At 40.3% G+C, this 18,240-nt stretch overlaps 1 protein-coding gene across 1 annotated transcript in view; it reads right to left on the minus strand.

The window, feature by feature from the left end:
* The window catches only part of ACYP2 (acylphosphatase 2), a 51,561-nt gene extending 34,803 nt beyond the window's left edge, over positions 1-16,758 (minus strand). The window contains exons 1-3 of the mRNA XM_054197037.1: positions 16,556-16,758; positions 15,950-15,966; positions 13,738-13,847 (exon numbers count right to left, since the gene is read on the minus strand). Of these exons, the coding sequence (XP_054053012.1) occupies positions 13,738-13,847; positions 15,950-15,966; positions 16,556-16,625 (197 nt within the window). The 5' untranslated portion in view covers positions 16,626-16,758. The remainder of the gene's footprint in view (positions 1-13,737; positions 13,848-15,949; positions 15,967-16,555) is intronic.
* Positions 16,759-18,240: the final 1,482 nt, after the last annotated feature.

The raw sequence follows: 18,240 nt of genomic DNA on the forward strand, positions 1-18,240 counted from the left end.
CTCTGCAGAGCTCCCTTAGGGTCAGAGTCCTTACAGCCCTCTGACTTACAAGAAAGATATCAGTTTTCAGGCTCCAGCTCCCGGATCCACAGTCTGCAAAAGCAGCACAGTTGGGGGAGATCTCAGACTGGCAGCAGCTGCTCTTTTCCACTCCTCCTAGAATACATAGACAAACCCATGTAATTTTCCTAAACTCTTAAAAACCTCCTCTGCAAAACACTAAGCCACCTAAATTTGAAGACGATTTTAAGCCTACAGACTGACAGTGTGGTATAGCTGTGCTGTCTGAAAAGTTTCCTACTACTGACCTTGAAATCTGATTTCAAGGAATGGCTTATATTATACAATGAGCAGGGACAGAGGCTCAGGATTAGCCTTTGTAGAACATAACAGGATTTCAGGTGAGTTCCTACATGGTAGACCAAACCTGTTCAAATCCAAAAATATGACAACTAAAATCTCAGTAAATGATTGCTGGGATTGTTGCAAGCTGGAATAGATTGGGTTTGCTGCTCAAAATGGCTTGGTTTCTAATATGTATTAAAATTCTATGGATTATAGTGTCAAAAAAAGGGAAGGAGAACTATTTGTCTGGGACCCTCTCGCATTAGAATGGTCATTGGGAGTTCATAGAATCATAGAATCTTCATGGTTGGAAGGGACCCTTGAGATCATCGAGTCCAACCATACACACACAAAGAAAACACCTACAATCTCTGTCACTAGAGCATGCCCTGAAGTGCCACATCTAGACGTTTCTTAAATACCTCTAGGGATGGTGACTCCACCACCTCCCTGGGCAGGCTGTTCCAGTGCCTGGCCACTCTTTCAGTAAAGTAATTCTTCCTAATATCTAATCTAAACCTCCCCTGCCACAACTTCAGACCATTTCCTCTGGTCCTGTCATTATTCACCTGGGAGAAGAGGCCAACACCCACCTCTCTCCAGCCTCCTTTCAGGGAGTTGTAGAGGGCAATGAGGTCTCCCCTCAGCCTCCTCTTCTCCAAGCTAAACATGCCCAGCTCCCTCAGCCCCTCCTCATATGCCCTGGTCTCCAGACCCCTCACCAGCCTGGCAGCTCTCCTCTGGACACACTCCAGCACTTCAATGTCCCTCTTGTACAGAGGGGCCCAGAACTGAACACAGTACTCGAGGTGGGGCCTCACCAGTGCCGAGTACAGAAGCACCATCACTTCCCTGCTCCTGCTGGCCACGGTATTCCTGACACAAGCCACAATGCTGGTGGCCTTCTTGGCCACCTGGGCACGCTGCTGGCTCATGTTAAGCTGGCCGTCCACCAGCACCCCCAGGTCCTTTTCTGCCGGGCAGCTTTCCAGACACTCTTCCCCAAGCCTGCAGCATTGCTTGGGGTTGTTGTGACCGAAATGCAGGACCCGGCACTTGGCCTTATTAAACCTCATACAGTTGGCCTTGGCCCATGGATCCAGCCTGGCCAGGTCCCTCTGTAGAGCCTTCCTACCCTCAAGCAGATCAACTCTCCCACCTGGTTTGGTGTCATCTGCAAACTTACTGAGGGTGCACTCAATCCCCTCATCGAGATCATTGATAAAGATATCAAACAAAACTGGCCCCAAAACTGAGCCCTGAGGGACATCACTGGTGACCAGCTGCCAAGAGGATTTCACCCCATTAATCACAACTCTCTGGGCACGGCCATCCAGCCAGTTTTTTTACGCAGCAAAGAGTACACTTGTCTATGCCATGATTCGCCAGCTTCTCCAGGAGAATGCTGTGGGGGATGGTGCCAAAGGCCTTACCAAAGTCCAGATAGACAACGTCCACAGCCTTCCCTGCATCCAGAAGGTGCGTCACATGGTCATAGAAAGAGATCAGGTTGGTTAAGCAGGACCTGCCTTTCCTAAACCCGTGCTGGCTGGCCCTGATCCCTTGGCTGCCCTGCACTTGCTGTGAGTGCTCACTCAAGGTGATCCTCTCCGTGATCTTTCCTGGTACCGTGGTCAGGCTGACAGGCCTGTAGTTCCCCAGATCCTCCTTCCGACCCTTCTTGTGGGTCACACACATTAGCCACCCTCCAGTCATCGGGTACCTCCCCTGTTGACCAAGACTGTTGATAAATGATGGAGAGAGGCTTGGTGAGCTCTCCCACCAGCTCCCTGAGCACTCTTGGGTGAATCCCATCTGGCCCCATAGACTTACGTGCGTTTAGGTGCACAAGCAGATCATTGACTACTTCCTCCTGGATTATGGGTGGGTTGTTCTGCTCTCCATCCTTATCTTCCAGCTCAGGAGGCTGAACACTCTGGGGACAGCTGGTCTGACTATTGAAGACCAAAGTAGGCAAATGCAAAGTAGGCATTAAGTATCTCAGCGTTCTCCTTGTCATTGGTTGCAACTTTCCCCCCCAGTATCCAGTGAAGGATGGAGATTCTCCCTGGCTCTCTTTTTGTTGATGTATTTATAAATTTTTTTTTTGTTGTCCTTTATGTTAGGGGCCAAGTTGAGCTCCAGCTCTCATCAAGAGACCTGCATGATTGAGCAGGGAGCTTCTGAAAAAGCTCAAGTGGAAGAAGGAAGTCTACAATAAGTGGAAGAAGGGACTGACCCCTTGGGAGGATTACAAGGATGCCTCCAGAGAGTGCAGGGATGAAACAAGGAAAGCCAAGGCCGCCTTGGAATTAAACCTGGCTAGGGATGTCAAGCTCAACAGGAAGGACTTCTACAAGTATACTGGAAGCAAAAGGAAGACCAGAGAAGTTGTGGGCCCACTGTTGAATGAAACAGGAGCCATGGTGACAGAGGATACGGAGAAGGCGGAGTTACTGAATGCCTTCTTTGCGTTGGCCTTTACTGCTCAGCCCAGCCCTCAGGAGTCCCAGGCATTGGGGGAAGTAACAGGGAAAGAAGACTTCCCCTGGGTTGAGGAGGATTGAGTGAGGGATCAATTAGATTAATTAGATATTCACAAGCCCATGAGGCCTGATGGGATGCACCTGAGAGTGCTGAGGGAGCTGGCAGAAGTCATTGCTGGGCCTCTCTCCATCATCTTTGAAAGGTCCTGGAGAACAGGCGAGGTGCCTGAGGACTGGAGGAAAGCCAACGTCACTCCAGTCTTCAAAAACGGCAAGAAGGAGGAGCCGGGGAACTACAGGCCAGTCAGCCTCACCTCCATCCCTGGAAAGATGATGGAACAGCTCATTCTGGGCGTCATCTCAAGGCATGTGGAGGAAAAGAAAGCTATCAGAAGTACTCAACATGGATTCACCAAGGGGAAATCATGCCTGACTAATCTGATAGCCTTCTATGATGGCATGACTGGATGGATAGATGAGGGGAGAGCAGTAGATGTGGCCTACCTTGACTTAAGCAAGGCGTTCGACATGGTCTCCCACAGCATCCTCATAGGGAAGTTCAGGAAGAGTGGGCTTGATGAATGGACAGTAAGGTGGATAGATTACCTGTTGAAAGACAGAGCTCAGAGGGTCGTGATTAGGGGCACAGAGTCTAGTTGGAGGTCAGTGACGAGTGGTGTTCCCCAGGGGTCAGTACTGGGTCCAGTCCTCTTCAATATATTCATCAATGACCTGGATGAGGGGATAGAGTGCACCCTCAGCAAGTTTGCTGATGACACAAAGCTGGGGGGGAGGTGGCTGACACACTGGAAGGCTGTGCCGCCATACAGAGAGACCTAGACAGGCTGGAGATCTGGGCAAAGAGGAACATTATGAAATTCAACAAGGGCAAGTGCAGGGTGCTACACCTGGGGAGGAATAACCCCATGCACCAGTACAAGTTGGGGGCTGACCTGCTGGAGACCAGCTCAGCTGAAAGAGGTCCCTTCCAACCCTATGATTCTAAGGGAGTGGAGGGAAGAGTTGGGAGAAAAGAACAAGACAACACTGAGTTATATACCATATAATGAAGTTACCCAGCAATACATTTTTTTCCTACTGCTGCAATGCACTAAGTAGGGGCAGAGAGAAGAGCAGCATCAGAAACAATTTTTTTTTCCCTCCTGTTCACAAAGGGCATATCTTAAGTACATAGGTGTGAAGCATACTCATCTTCAATAAAAATATGGTAAATAAACTGAACACAGCTTGCTCCTGAATCAAATCAGTACTATAGTAATTTGTGGAATAAAACAAACAGGTATTTCTCAGCAACATAAAAAGGCTTCAGAGTCTTTCCCGCTACAACAAGCTCTAACCAGCCACCTCTTCCTTTCTGGCTATCTGTGCAGCATGGCATAAGTAATAAAGATTCCACTTAATGTCCCAGATTCATCTAGCTACTGAAGTGCCTAAATCCTAGAAAGATGATGCTTTTTCCAAGTCAGCATTTTTACCACCAGAATGTTGGTAAGATCCCTGCTAGCAAGATTCACAGGATATATGCATAATTCAACTCCTGAATTCAGAACTAAATCAAATCCACCCGCTCAACACAGGATACATTGTTAATTATCTACCCTCTCCTTTGTATGCTGTCCATTTGGACTAGAAAATTTTTGCATTCTTATGGAAGAGCTCTTGCATCTGGTATTATACACAGGATGAAATACATACATCTGAAAAATATTCCCACATGATTTCTCACCAGAAGCAAGGGCTACTACTAGCTTAATCCTGACTCTTTTTTGCCTAGTTTGTAACGCTTGCTCTGGGGACAGCAGCAGCATTCTTGGAGAGGTCTTTTCATCCTTACGTTATGCAACCTTAATATTAGTTTAATGTTGCTTTCTCCTGTGGATTACAAACACAAATCTCTGGACCCAGAATAACACCCTTCATCCCTCTTAAGATAGAAAAGTGGTCATAACAGGCTTGTTCCCCACTTACTGGACTATTAACCTTCAAACATGAACAGCACAAAAAGGAAAACAAACCCCTTCAGTCATCAAGTGGGAAGATCAGAGAATGAAACAGACATTATAATGTCTGTACTGTAGTACAACTCATTTCTAATCCATCCAGAGTTTTGAATGCTTGGCTTTACAAATTCAGTAATGATCTTTTAACATTGCTCTGCCATTTAATCTCCATTTTTAGACCAGCTGGTTGAATTTTCCTCCTTCTCAGTAAGCTTCTGTAGGTTAGAACATCAAGTGGACACCCTTATCAAATTATAAGTGTTAGTTACCCTTTCAGCATACAGAAGATTTATTAATTCTTACACCTTGCACTTTTCAGAAGGCAAAGATCTACTACGATATCCAGCTACAACACAGGTATCCCTGGCTATTTTTTAGTTCATGCAGATGACAATTAATATCTACCTAAGGAGAAATATCAGAATGTACATGAAACCAAACCAGAAAGTTTCATACCAGAATTTATATCACTTTTGGCATGGCTTTCTGGACAACACTGAAAAAATTCAAAACCATCCTACACAATCTTTGTGTCTAATCTGCTGACACATATTAGCCTTAAGCAATGCAGTTCAAAAAACATTTTAAAATGCCCCTATTTATTTCAGTAGAAAACACACTTCAGAATTTGAGGTCAAAGAAAATGCGTTTGAATAAGAAATGCAAAACAAAGAATTATATTTCTAAAGTTGTTCTTTAAGAACCACATTAGTTGTTTTTTCAAAACTTGTCTGAAACACCACACGCAAGCTGTGGCCAAGATGCCTGTATATAAATTCACCGGAGTTCATATACAATCGCATGTGTGTAATTCATGCACATGAATAAATTCAGTCTCACCAGCATCTGAACCTTTACTACATAGGAAATTATATCAAGTTTCTCAATTTCCTCCCTTCAAATTTATGCAATTTGATATTGGCAAACACAAGGAAGCTCTGCTATGTGCCAAGATGACTGGAAGCTAGAGAGTATCATTGATGAAGCATCTAGCTTGATACTTCAAGCTAGAAAACCCTGCTGAGAAGCGAAGTATAGCATCTGAGCGTCACTGCTGTGAAAACAGTCCCACAGCTTTTGGCTGTTTCAACAGGGGCAAAGGAAGACTGTGCCTCAGAATGCAACACAGACATTGTCTCAGCAATCTTGACAGAGTAAGCCATGTTCAGCAGGACCAACATTTAGAACCTTCCATCACTCAAGTACTAGTTTTATTTCATACTGCAAAAACCCAGGCAGCTTTGTCAAATATAGCATCTATAATAGGTTTCAAAGAAACTCACACTTTTCAAGTACCTGCTTTTATTGATAATTACCGATTTGTTGCCAAAGATCTATTTTTAACCGTTTGACATTTACATTACAATCCTGCATTTAGTAAAATTTGTTAAAATATATGTTTATCAACATATATTACTATGAACACTTCAGTGATCAGAAATGGGATCAGATACTTTATAAGGAATGTCAGTTCCACTGACCTACTGCAAATTCCCAGCAACTGTAAAAATTACTAGATTTTTTAAAAAAAATCTACATGCTCATACCATATAGCTATCTTTATACCCCAGCAGAAGAAATGGAGGTGTGTGGGTGAACTATTCCATATCCAGAAAGTCATAACCATCATTAAAAGCTTTAGTGGTTTATGACATTTCAAAGTAAAGAACAGTGACAATTCAGCATAGTCTAAAAAACAGGACCTGTGGCAGGAGTCCACTTCTATTTCTGGCTCTGTCACTGGTGGGCTGTGTGACCTTCTGTGGAGAGCTACACCTCTCTTCCTTCAACCACTCCTGGTGCACAGGGAGAGAACCGCCTTTTGCTATGTCCCTAAGTGACTAAAAAGTGACTACAGTGATGATGGCAGATGGCACTGCTGTAGAATACAAAATGGCAAGGGCAGAACAAGGGTAAGCCACTAGGCCTCCAGTTTTGTATTGGAAACATGCAGCTCTCCCCTTCAGCTAAATATCATTAATATCTTATTGGTTTTATTCTCAGTAACTGGTAACAAAAAAACTACATCTTTTGACTTACCTGACCCATTCCTTGTCTTTGCAAGCAGAGTAGAGTTGCTACAATAAACTGTAATTAGTTCTTTATTTATCTAGTTTTGAACCACTAAAACTCCAAATAACAAGGTTTAACACCATTCTTTCACAGGTCATCATCAGTAACATTTAGTAAATTTAATTTGCAGGACCAACCTGAGCTTGCATAACTTAAATAGTTCACAATTTAGCCTGTCAATTTTAAACAATAAACAAGTAATCAGAGATAAGAAATGAATACCTCAAACATTTGGTATGAAGAGATAGTCACATTTACCATTATACTAGCCACAAAGATTATAGTTTAACATAATTAATTTTCTAGTACAGGTTACTTGCACCTTTAAACAAATAAAAATAAACCCAAACGAAAAAATTGAGCTTGTTATACTTGGATCCACACTGAACTATAAAAATCTGTCATATTTCTTGTCATCTGACTGCTACTGAGTCACTGAAATACTGTAAATCACCTTCAGCAGTGATTAATGTAAAAATTGTACTTCATTACAACCATAAATGAGAACACATCCTAACCATTTTTCACTATTTCACATTTTAGCAAAGTAAGAAAGAAAGCTTAAAGAATGTGGTTTTAATTTCTCTCTCCCCTTTCCTTCAGAATACATCACTGTCAGCTTCCCAAGAACAGCACATCCAGGGAAGATTTCAGCCATACCATCATGGTGCACAGCTGCCTCACTGACAAGACACAAGGTAAACAATAAGTGCTCTATGAATTTGGAGCCTATTTTAAGAATAACTGCATTTGTCTTTGAAGAACAGTAAGAGTTTCTCAACCTACTTAATTTGTTTTAGAAGTACTTGTATTAAGATGGTCTAATGAGTTCTTTCTTCCTAAATCCTCTCTACCCTATTTGACCATACACTTGGCTTCAACCCCTCCTTGGTATTTCACTTCCACTGCAACTAGCTCATTCCTTCGACATTCTCCTCCTCCCATATTAAAAGATTTCAGAGTTTTCCTTCTATCTCTAGAACCAACTTCCCATAATCATTTTTTTTCTATTACAGCACATCTTTGGTTACTGTATCATGCTGCCTCTCTGCCCCTAGACTTAAAAAGTATCTCTGTTAAGTTTTGCACCTTTTCTGCTAGTCTGGTGTTACCACTTCTTGAATCTACCAATTCCCAGTCTGCAATCACATTTTACAGATCAGATGCTGCCAAACCCAAATTGACTTCCATATTCTCTCCCTAATCCAGCAGTATTTCCAACCTCTCTGAACTTTTCACTCAACTGCCTTTGTCTTCTTTTCAATAGCAGGCTTCTGGGTACATCCCAGATGTCTCAAATGTATCTAAAAACTTAAACCACTTCCTTGTCTGTCCAAATGTCCTCTGCAGATTCATTTTTACCATTATGCCTAGGATTACATGCAAAGAAGTGTTGCGCTTTCTCCTCTTAAACAACATTTAAGCTGAAAATTTTAAAATAAATCTTTTTTTAAATGGAGAAAAAACCTCAAAATACAGAATAAAATCTGTTCATTTTATATCGCAACATAAATTGTGCATTAAGATCTAGAATCTTGCTCAAGGAACCCAGTCATAGTCTAAATACGGAGCAGGTTTTTTTTACTAGCATTTAGTTCCACTTCATGTCATCAGGGCTATTCTCTGCAAACAATTTAAAAATTACATTAAAGAAGAAAAAACATTTATTCAATGCCAGTTGGTAGAATGGAAACTTGGATACACTTGACTAATGAAACAGAGAAAGAATGACAGTTGCAATATTAACTAATACAGAGTCCCCTTCTCCCCTTTTATGTGGTAAAAATCTAGATTTTTCCATGCAGATACACACTGAAGTAATTTTCAAGTCTTGTGTCATTTATATATTTAATATTAATTCTTCTTAACGGGCCTTGATATTAAAAATTAAACTGTTCAAATTAAATTAGCATTAATTTACTAATTAAAAACAATTTCCAAGACAAGCAATCTATATTTAATATCGTGTCTTTCTACAAAGACAGGAAGAGTACTTCCAATGCTGTTATACACTACTTGTGCCTAAAAAATGTCCTAAAATTTTACATTTTAAAGTGTCAGCCTGATTTAAAACCTTTGATTTTTGTAATAAATTCTGAACTTGGCAATCTACATTACAAGAGTCTTATCTTCCCTTTTTAATGGATAACTAAGTAATATATCATCATTCAAAGTTCAAAAAATGCTCATAGGAAAGCGATTTCTAGCCTGTCATTGCAAGTTGCTATGGCAACCACCACAAAGGCTATGAAGGCTCTAACCTTATTCTGATGAATAAAATGGGAAAGAATATCACAAGATACTATAATGAAAACCCCTGTACTATAAGTCTCACTGAAAAAAGAAACCAAAGGACTACCTCCTCTACCCCATTTAACAATATCTGCACTGTCAAAAAAGCCTTCATTTTACTATGAAACTATATGTCATTATGTTTTAGAAATGCCACAACTCTGCCTCTCTTGTGACTTCAGTGTTCTTTGGTTTACAGAAATGTAAGACTGAAAATGAGATTTTAGTGTCTAAGGACAATGGGTGTTATCTGCATGAAGCAATAGCAGCAAACAGAACAAGACTATAAAATACAGTAGGGAAAAAGGTAGTGAAGATGGATTCTACCATAACAGTCTAAAAATAGATTCACTTCAAATGAAACGTGTCTAGTTGAAAGCATCTGCAGAACAAACAGCTCCATCTAGAGGTTAAAAAGCAAGGGATATTAAAGCAAGCTTACACGTAAAATGTTCTCAAGACTTATTAAAAATACCCTCCAAAATGATCTGCAGGATCTCCTAATTAAAATAAAAAATTAGCTTCAAAATACACTATGTAAACGTCACCTGATCTTTGAGAATCTAAGTTTTTAATTAAAAACAAACTGAAGACAAATCTTGCAATGAAAATATCTAAAATCAAAACCTGATCGTTCATACCTTAAGCTTCTTGCATTTCAGCGAAATTCACGCTGAAATACTAGCCTCAAGGAAGTCGGTAAATTTTGCCAGTTTTCAGTGTGATCAAGATTTCACCACCACAGAATGTAAATCAACAAAGTCAGCCTTCCAGCACCACTTCAACAAAAATTTATATTTGATGTTGAACACTAAGTGAATGGTCCAGTAAGGAATGAAACCTCTTGCATGTGCAACACTTTCCAGGCCCCAATCCTTCATACTTACCTATCATTTTCCACTTATTTCTGCAACAGTCAGAATACCCCTGCTAAGCTCTTATATGCTCCAGAGCAAACTCTACTTTGCATGTCATCTATCAAATTCATCATAATCATATTTTATGCCTGCAAGGAAACGATTACTTCCACATTTTAGGACAAAATCCAGGCTTCAGCACATGCTTAAGAAACTACATCAGGCTCAGGTAAAACAGGCCAGTTATTTCCCTTGGCAAGATGGGAAGAAACCAAACCTGCAGCCCACTGCCTGCGTCAGCAAACACTCCTGTGCTGCATCTGCAGCACTAGGTAAGCAGCCTCTGGCTCCCTTTCTGCACCTAATCCCCCAGTTCTAACACAATAAAGTTGTATTTGATTACCCAAGACTCTACAAAGACCATCAGTTATCTGGACAGCTGATTTTCAACAGAGATCTTCTCTAACATGCTCTCACTTCACTAGAAAGCTTTAAGTATGGGTGGATAGTCCTACCTCCCACTCTCCTGCTTTACATCTTATTTTCTCCACTTTATACTGGTTCTGATCACTCTCCATCTAAACTCTACACATGCGTTACAGTAATGCTTAAAATACATCACCAGGACTGTCCTCATGATTCCTCCCAGATTATATTTTACCTTGCAGCCTGCATTAAAAAAATAATCACATAAAGGCATTGTTTCTTGACCCCATACCAGATGCTTCCTAGCTATGCCTCACAATGCAAGTAGTGATACAAAACAGAATTTAAAGGGTCAGAAAATCAGGAGCAGAAGACTGCTGCTAGAAAACCGTTGGCTTAGAGGTCTGCCGCATTACTGCTCCAGAACAAAGGCATGCTTTGTTATTCACTCCATGCTTCTGATAATGTTGAATTGTCTCATGGCATTTTTTCCTCCATTTTTTACACTTTCCCTATCTTTATCCTCGTCTCAAATACTTATGCCTCTTTTCTCTGCTCCCATCTTGCTTTTTCTATTTACCTGTTCTAGAATTGTACTTTCTTACAGTATCCCTACTCTTTTTACTCTATGTTCTTGACAATTTAGCCTCATGAAAAGATAAACATTGTTTATGATAGACCAAAACATCCCTTCCAGCTCCCCTAAAAAATACTAACAAGCCAGAACCAGTAAAACAACTGAAAAATCATTTTATTACCATTAATACGTGATTTTTAGAAGTCCAAGCGCTGCACCTCTGAAAATCAGGCTATTTTGTGCCAAAAGACACTGCACAAACTATTCTTGAAAAATTTCTACAAGGTAACACATTATTCCCATATTTCAAATAGCGCTTACCAGGAACCTTTCTTGAGATATCTTTCAATATCAATTCATGTACTGTATTCCTCTGAAAAGTATTCAATTTCTTTGAACATAGAGATCTCCAAACTTTTAAGAAGTCATACACGTAGAACCTCTTAAGTTCTGAATATTTAGCAAATACAAACCACAGCTTGCATAGGATTCCAGTGCCAGAATTTCCTGCTGATTGTTTATCACAGTTTGAATACAAATATATGTTTAGGATTACTGGTTTATAATAATTTGCCATGGCAGAAGTAAGCCTCATTTTGGTTTTATTTAATATAACGTTTTAAATAGCCCTTGAATCTAGAACACAGATGATTTCTTAGGAAGCATGACTGAGCATTACAAAAAAATGCTATAGGCTCTGGAAAAAACTTCAAAACCTCAAACCTATTTTAAACTTCTATTAACATGTACTAGCAAAGAGAAATAAGGGCCTTTGAAAGTAGCTGTTCGTATACAATAGCTCCCTTTTCACGCTCAAGTTCACCAACTTAATGCGAAACAAACTCACTACTTTTTCAATCTATCAGATCCCACACAGGGAGCGAGGAAAAGTGAAATGTTTCTCCTTCAGCATTCTACTGCAGGATCTCCAATTTAGTTATTTGTATCTCAATGCATACTTCAAAAAAATCATACTTTAACTTCAGCATTGCAACATTATTCACACATCAGAGGAAAACATTGATTTCTAGCATGAAACGAAGCAGCGACATTTGAAAATAACTTTATTTGCTCTGAATATCAAACATAACATACATCAGAAGCTTCAACAAGTGGGGGTTTTTTTGGTCATAATCCTGCTTGCTGACCCTACTTAAAATTGCATAACAATCTTCTATTTCCTTTTGGAATAGTTTGTATGCCAACACATCTTTGAGAACAAGCCTAGTCTTACTAATCTCATTTTGCAGCTTTACTGCAAGATCCCATATTACACACAAACTTTCTGGTGTTGGGGTAAGCACGGTTTCCTTTAAATGCCATCAACATAGATAACAGGGAAGGGAAAAGTATGGAAGAAAACACCACTCTGTTCTAATTCACACAAATACAAGAAATATAAGGAACTCAGCTGTGCTTTCACTTAAATCTGCTCAATTAAATCAGCTGACTAGAAATTTTTAAATTAAAAAGTACTCCAACAAACAGAAACCAAACCCTGATTCCTCACATGTTCATTTTTGGTGTTCTAAATTAAGTAGAAAGATGGCACCAAGATACTAAATCTACAAAATATTTACATCAGGCTATTAAAGGTCTTCCAGAAAATAAGTATTAACTTGACATAGGAAGCAAAGAACTGATGTTCCCCTGGCTTTGTAAATGTTTTGCAGATCAATATATGCAACCTAATGTTAAGCTCAAGACCAAAGAAAGTAATTGCTACAAATACTTCTCTCACATTAGATAATCATATATAAATATTTTCACCAGAAAGCATAACACTATTTTCTCTACAAAAACACAACTTCACTTTATCCAAGTTCAGTTTTGAAGCAAGTCCTGTGTCAGAAGCACTGGCAGAATTTGCACTAATAATTATCCATCCATAATAAAGCCTACAAAGGAAAGTTTTAACAGTGCTCATTCTTTGTTGAGATATTTTTAAAAACTCCCAACAAAATTATAGTGGGAAGCAACCGAATTGGGCTTTGTGTTTTTCCAGGCATCACTTCCTCAGAGTGATAGCTTTAAGCTTTTGAAAATTGGCAACTTCATAAAGAAAATCATAGCCATTCTTCTAAAGCCACCAAAATATTTCAAAATTTATTTCCAGAAGGTAGAAACTCCAGGCCTTTGATGAAATGTGTTATTTATGTATTAATTTTTTTAAATCAGGAAATCAAATTTAAAATCAACTTAAAGGAGAGGAAATTTGTAGGAAAATAAATTTAAAGGAAAGGAAAATCAATTTAAAGGAAATGGTTTAAATACAAGTACAGGCTAAGCAAGCATTTCAAGTTCTTCACTCTGTTTCTTAACAGACAAGTTTTGAAGAATTGAAAACCAGATCTTTGCTCAAATATACGAATAAAGGCTTTTTCTTCTTCTCACAAGAAAACAGTCAGTTCAGAAAATACACTGGCAAACTATGTGACACTAGAAATTAACCCTGATGCTACACAATATTTTTAATGCTTTAACACTTTTTTTTTTTTACAGCTTAAAAAAAAGCATCTTCTCAACTCCTCAAAACTAAAACTGATTATTGAAAGTACTGTTACCTTGCTGACGTATGAATCTGTTTGTCACTTTGGATCAAAAAAAGCTTCTATAAATTACTTTAGTAAGACGAAGAAAAAAACCACAAAAGTACTTACATCGCATTTACTTTATCTTCTGGGCCCTGAACTTGGCCTGTTACAGTTCCTTGACTGGTATTTTTAACCCAGCCAACCACTCCTAATTTCCTAGCTTCCTCTTCTGTGTACTGATTTGAAAAATAATGAAAAGAGGACAATCAGTGTCAGCACATACACCACACCTATACCACTTAAAACCCCACTTTCATTTTCATAGCTAAAAGATCTACACTTAAGAAAAAAAATACTCCATAGATAATGCTCATACTCAGCCATTAAGATATTCCTGTCAGCTCTGAAGTTGCAGCAGAAGCAGCCAACTTTTGAAGAATGAGATTTTACATATACGTAATAAATGCATGAGTTAATTCGCACTTTCATTTTCATAGCTTTTAATACTTTTCTTCAAAAAAACTATACATATGATGGCTCCCACCGAGCTATTACACTGCTCATAATAAAAGTAATCTTCCTCTTTGCTTTATCATATGTACATGCAGAGAAACCTTCTGGCTTTTTTTTTTTTCCCCCTCATTCACAGGGAGGCCAAAGACTTGCTCCCCTTATTTCAGGAACTCTTAACACAGTTTTGATCACAAAGGACTCTACTAATCCCACAGCACTCCCTTGTACTTAGCTCTACTGCTTTCTATAGCTCCTATCACTGCTCATTTGCCTCTTCAACAATCACAGTGTCTAAACTCATTAAATTTGCTATATGTACCAGCTTCTGAGTTCCTTTTCATTTTCATTTTAAATCCTTTCCACCTGACTTTCACCTCAAACTCTACCCCCAGCTGCTGCATTACAACTAACAAATAGCAGCAAAGGTCATACTGGCTTTCTAATATTTTTGCAATACCACACCAAATTATGGTTTCACAGTTATTCACTTCTTGTGATGAAATCAGGAACTTCTAAGTACCCTGTGTTTTGAGGTCATCGCTTCTGTTGTTTTTTTTAAACTTTCATTTTCTGTCTTTCTTTATATTAAAGGTACCTCCTTTTACTTCTTGCATATTTAGTAAAGAGGTGTAAGAGTACACGGCCCATGTTTTTATCTTGTATTGCAGAACATCAACAGGCTGATGGCTCTAACAATAAGATCTGAGAGTCTTCAATACATTTTGATGGGAAATAACCACCAAACATTTCAGAGTATGTGCAGTAATGCCCAAAACAGTACACAGATACTAAATGTGCACACTGCATTATCAGCCTCTTTAGGCACTTATAATGCCAAGAGCCAAACTTTAGACCAATATGATTACATCCCTGAAGATTAAACAAATTTTGGGGTAAACTAGACAATGAAAAAGTGTTGCTACCTAGGAAGAATATTTTCCAAGTTGATTATGAGCAACTTCTCCATACTAACTTGGCCAAAATCATGAGAATACAGCTGACAACCTGTTTCTCAATGCTGCTTATTAGCTCAGGACTGGCACTGTGGTGTGTGTTCACATGGCTCCAGGTCAGTTCAAAACAAGGCAGAGCAAGCTTGTACCTGAGCCCACCACATAATACGTGGACATACACTTTACACTTGGTAGAATAACTAAATTCAAGACATACTATATTGTAATCCTCTATCCACTTCAATTTTGCACTATTTCACAATACATATAGAAAAAACGTATAAAAACTTTTAGGTCTAATATTAAGGATGGTCCAACTATTTTCAGATTAAAATCTCTTATCTGAAACATGCCCTCTTGTTTCTTGGGTTTCTGTGAAATGCAAAACTACCTGCTGCACTTTCAGAGCTGGTGGAGATGTCTGGCTGGGATATGAGCCATAGACTGCATGTTTGTAGCACATTGTTATAAGGAAACACAATAAGCTTCCTTGAATACAGGTACTATAATTGCATTAAAAAATTAAACTGGAACACATTGTTCAGCAGCTAATGTCAAGATCTTCAGAGTTAACCATTCTAAAGATCAACATGTTATAATGCTCTTGTGGTTGTTTTATCACAAGTAATCCAAACACCTTTAAATACTATGCAAACAAGCAACACATTAGTAAGCTTTTAAAAATCCATTTTAATATACCAGTAATAGAAAACTTTTTTTTTCTTTTTAAATCCACTTGCAATACTAACCATTTAACCTAGAACTCCAAGTACAGACTGGTTACATTTATACTCTACAAACCTGCTGCCATATTTTTAGCACTGGAAATACTACACTGTAAAGCAGAACCGGTAGATCGGACATTGCCTTACCATCCTGAAACAAACACCTAGAAAAAGAAAGAAAAAGACATTAAAATCATTTGAAATACCACTTCTAGGAATTTCACTTTATAAAGTTACAGTAAACTGCATACAAGTCATGTGTAGTCTTTTTTTAACAGGTATTTCAGAGAGCAGTCACGAATTTTAACATTGGGCAAACTCTATACAGAGTTTGGGTACAAGCCTTGAGCCTTCCCTTTGGCAAACGGTTATTTTCATCAACACAGCGCAGGCAGCTTTCTTTAATGAAGATGCTGCAGCACGGGAACTGCCCTTGAATTAACTTTCACTTTAAAGTTTTGCTGCCAACGCAGGACGGGACAGACGGACGTTCCCCCATAACCTCCCTGACAGAAGACGAGACCATAAACGCGGGTAACGCAAAATGCTTCTGACAGACCAGCCTGCGCTCCCCAGGGAACCAGGCGAGCCCTTCAGCGGGGGCGTATTTATAACCTTTTTACCCCCGTTCCCGCTGGGGACGAGGCGCCGCGGCCGCTCCCACACACGCCGCCTTCGCCTCAACCCCCGCCCGCGCATGCGCCATCCGCCACAACCACCTCACCCCCTCCGCACCCCGGAGCCCGTTTTCACCTTGCACTCGCCCGAACACTTCGTAATCCACCGACTTGAGGGCGCCGGAGGCCTTCGCCAGGGCAGACATGGCGGCTGCGCCGGCGAAGAGCCGCTGTCGCTGTTCGCCGGGCCGCGGCCAAGCGCGGCCGCCGCGCTCCCCCGGACGGCAGCGCGCGAGGCTCAAGCTTCCCGCCCAAGCGGCCGCCTCACACCGCGGCCCTCCAGGGATGGCGGGAAGGGGCAAAGCTCCCAGGACGCCTGGAACCTGCCCCCCTCAGTCAGGGGTCGAAACCGCCACCCGGGAGCACTGCTCCCCGCCGTGAGAGACGCGGCCCCGCAGCTCTGAGGGGAGCTCAGCCGGAGCACCAGCTGCAGCCAACGGCGCCTTGTGAGGTACTTACTGTGCCCTCAGAAAGGCGTTATTCCCTCGTATGTTGGAGGGCAGAAATACGTTTAGAGGACAAAGATGTGAACGAAACTGCTTCCTGTTTCAGGGGTGGTGCAGTAGGTGCAATACACCCAGCTGGATTTCCCACCTCGAGCAGCCCAGGTAACCAGTGTTAGCCTTTTCCAAGGCTTTGCCCGAATCATTGAAACAAAAAAGTATTTGCCATACGTGGCTGAACTGAGGTAATTTTGACTGACAAGGTAGAAAGTAGTTGAGAGCTAAAACATACAAAAAAAACCCCAAATTTGTCTTGGGCATCCCTTCCTGGGCAAGGGTGCACGACTGATTTTTCTCACATCTCCACATTACTTAAGCTTTCACACAAAGTTTCAAAAGCTCATTTCTCTTCCCTGTGCAACCACCAGCCTGAGGCAAATAGCAAAGCTAGCAAAGGGCTGGGCTCCTGACCTGGAGCAGCAGGCCTTAGAGTTAGGAAGCTCACCTCATGCAAACTATTTGCCAGACCTGCAGTGATAACTATTAGTGCTCATGTTTTCATTAGCAAACATTTCCAGAAGTGTTTGCATGTCATTTCTTTTATGTAGATGTTAACGTGCAAAAATACAGGCCAGAAACTGGTTGTTCAGTAGGCCAAGCTTCCAACCGAACACCACAAAGATTTTTCTTTGGGGTGTTCTATGTCTGCTTGCAGTTTAACTTATTTCCTACCCCATATTTGTTTTTTTCTGAAAAAATATAAGTGTCTTCAGGCAGAATTGTACACTAGAGACAGCATTTAACCAACCTCAGAAGATGAGCTCAACCTCCTCTTAGTCACCAAAAAATAAAGGCAGGTTAACTGTGACTTCACAATAAAAATCATAATAACTTTATTTACTTTCTCCATTAGGCAATTCCCTCCCTCACACCACTTCATGTCATAGCAGTAATGCAGCATAACCTGAGTTGTTTACATGTTTGGATCTCAAGACTAGAGGGAAGTTAAAATTAGATCAAGACTTAGAAAAAAATAAAATTGCTTTTCCAAGACACATCAAGTAACTAGAGAAACAACCATTCCATTCGGTGCAGAACAAAAACATTCATATCAATTCAGAAAACTTCCAGTATCACAGGGAATAGGAGCACAATGGAAAAAGTTTCATAATTTGCTTTAACTATATAGCATTAAATCAAACTCTTGCCTTTTACAGGGGTCATACATTTTGCTAGTATGTAATCAGCACCATTTTGTTTTTAAAAAGGAGGATTCTACAGAAAGGAACAGAACGCGCTATAGACTGAAAATCTTTTG

The sequence above is a fragment of the Rissa tridactyla genome, chromosome 3, assembly GCF_028500815.1.
Source record: "Rissa tridactyla isolate bRisTri1 chromosome 3, bRisTri1.patW.cur.20221130, whole genome shotgun sequence".
NCBI classification, from domain to species: Eukaryota; Metazoa; Chordata; class Aves; order Charadriiformes; family Laridae; genus Rissa; species Rissa tridactyla.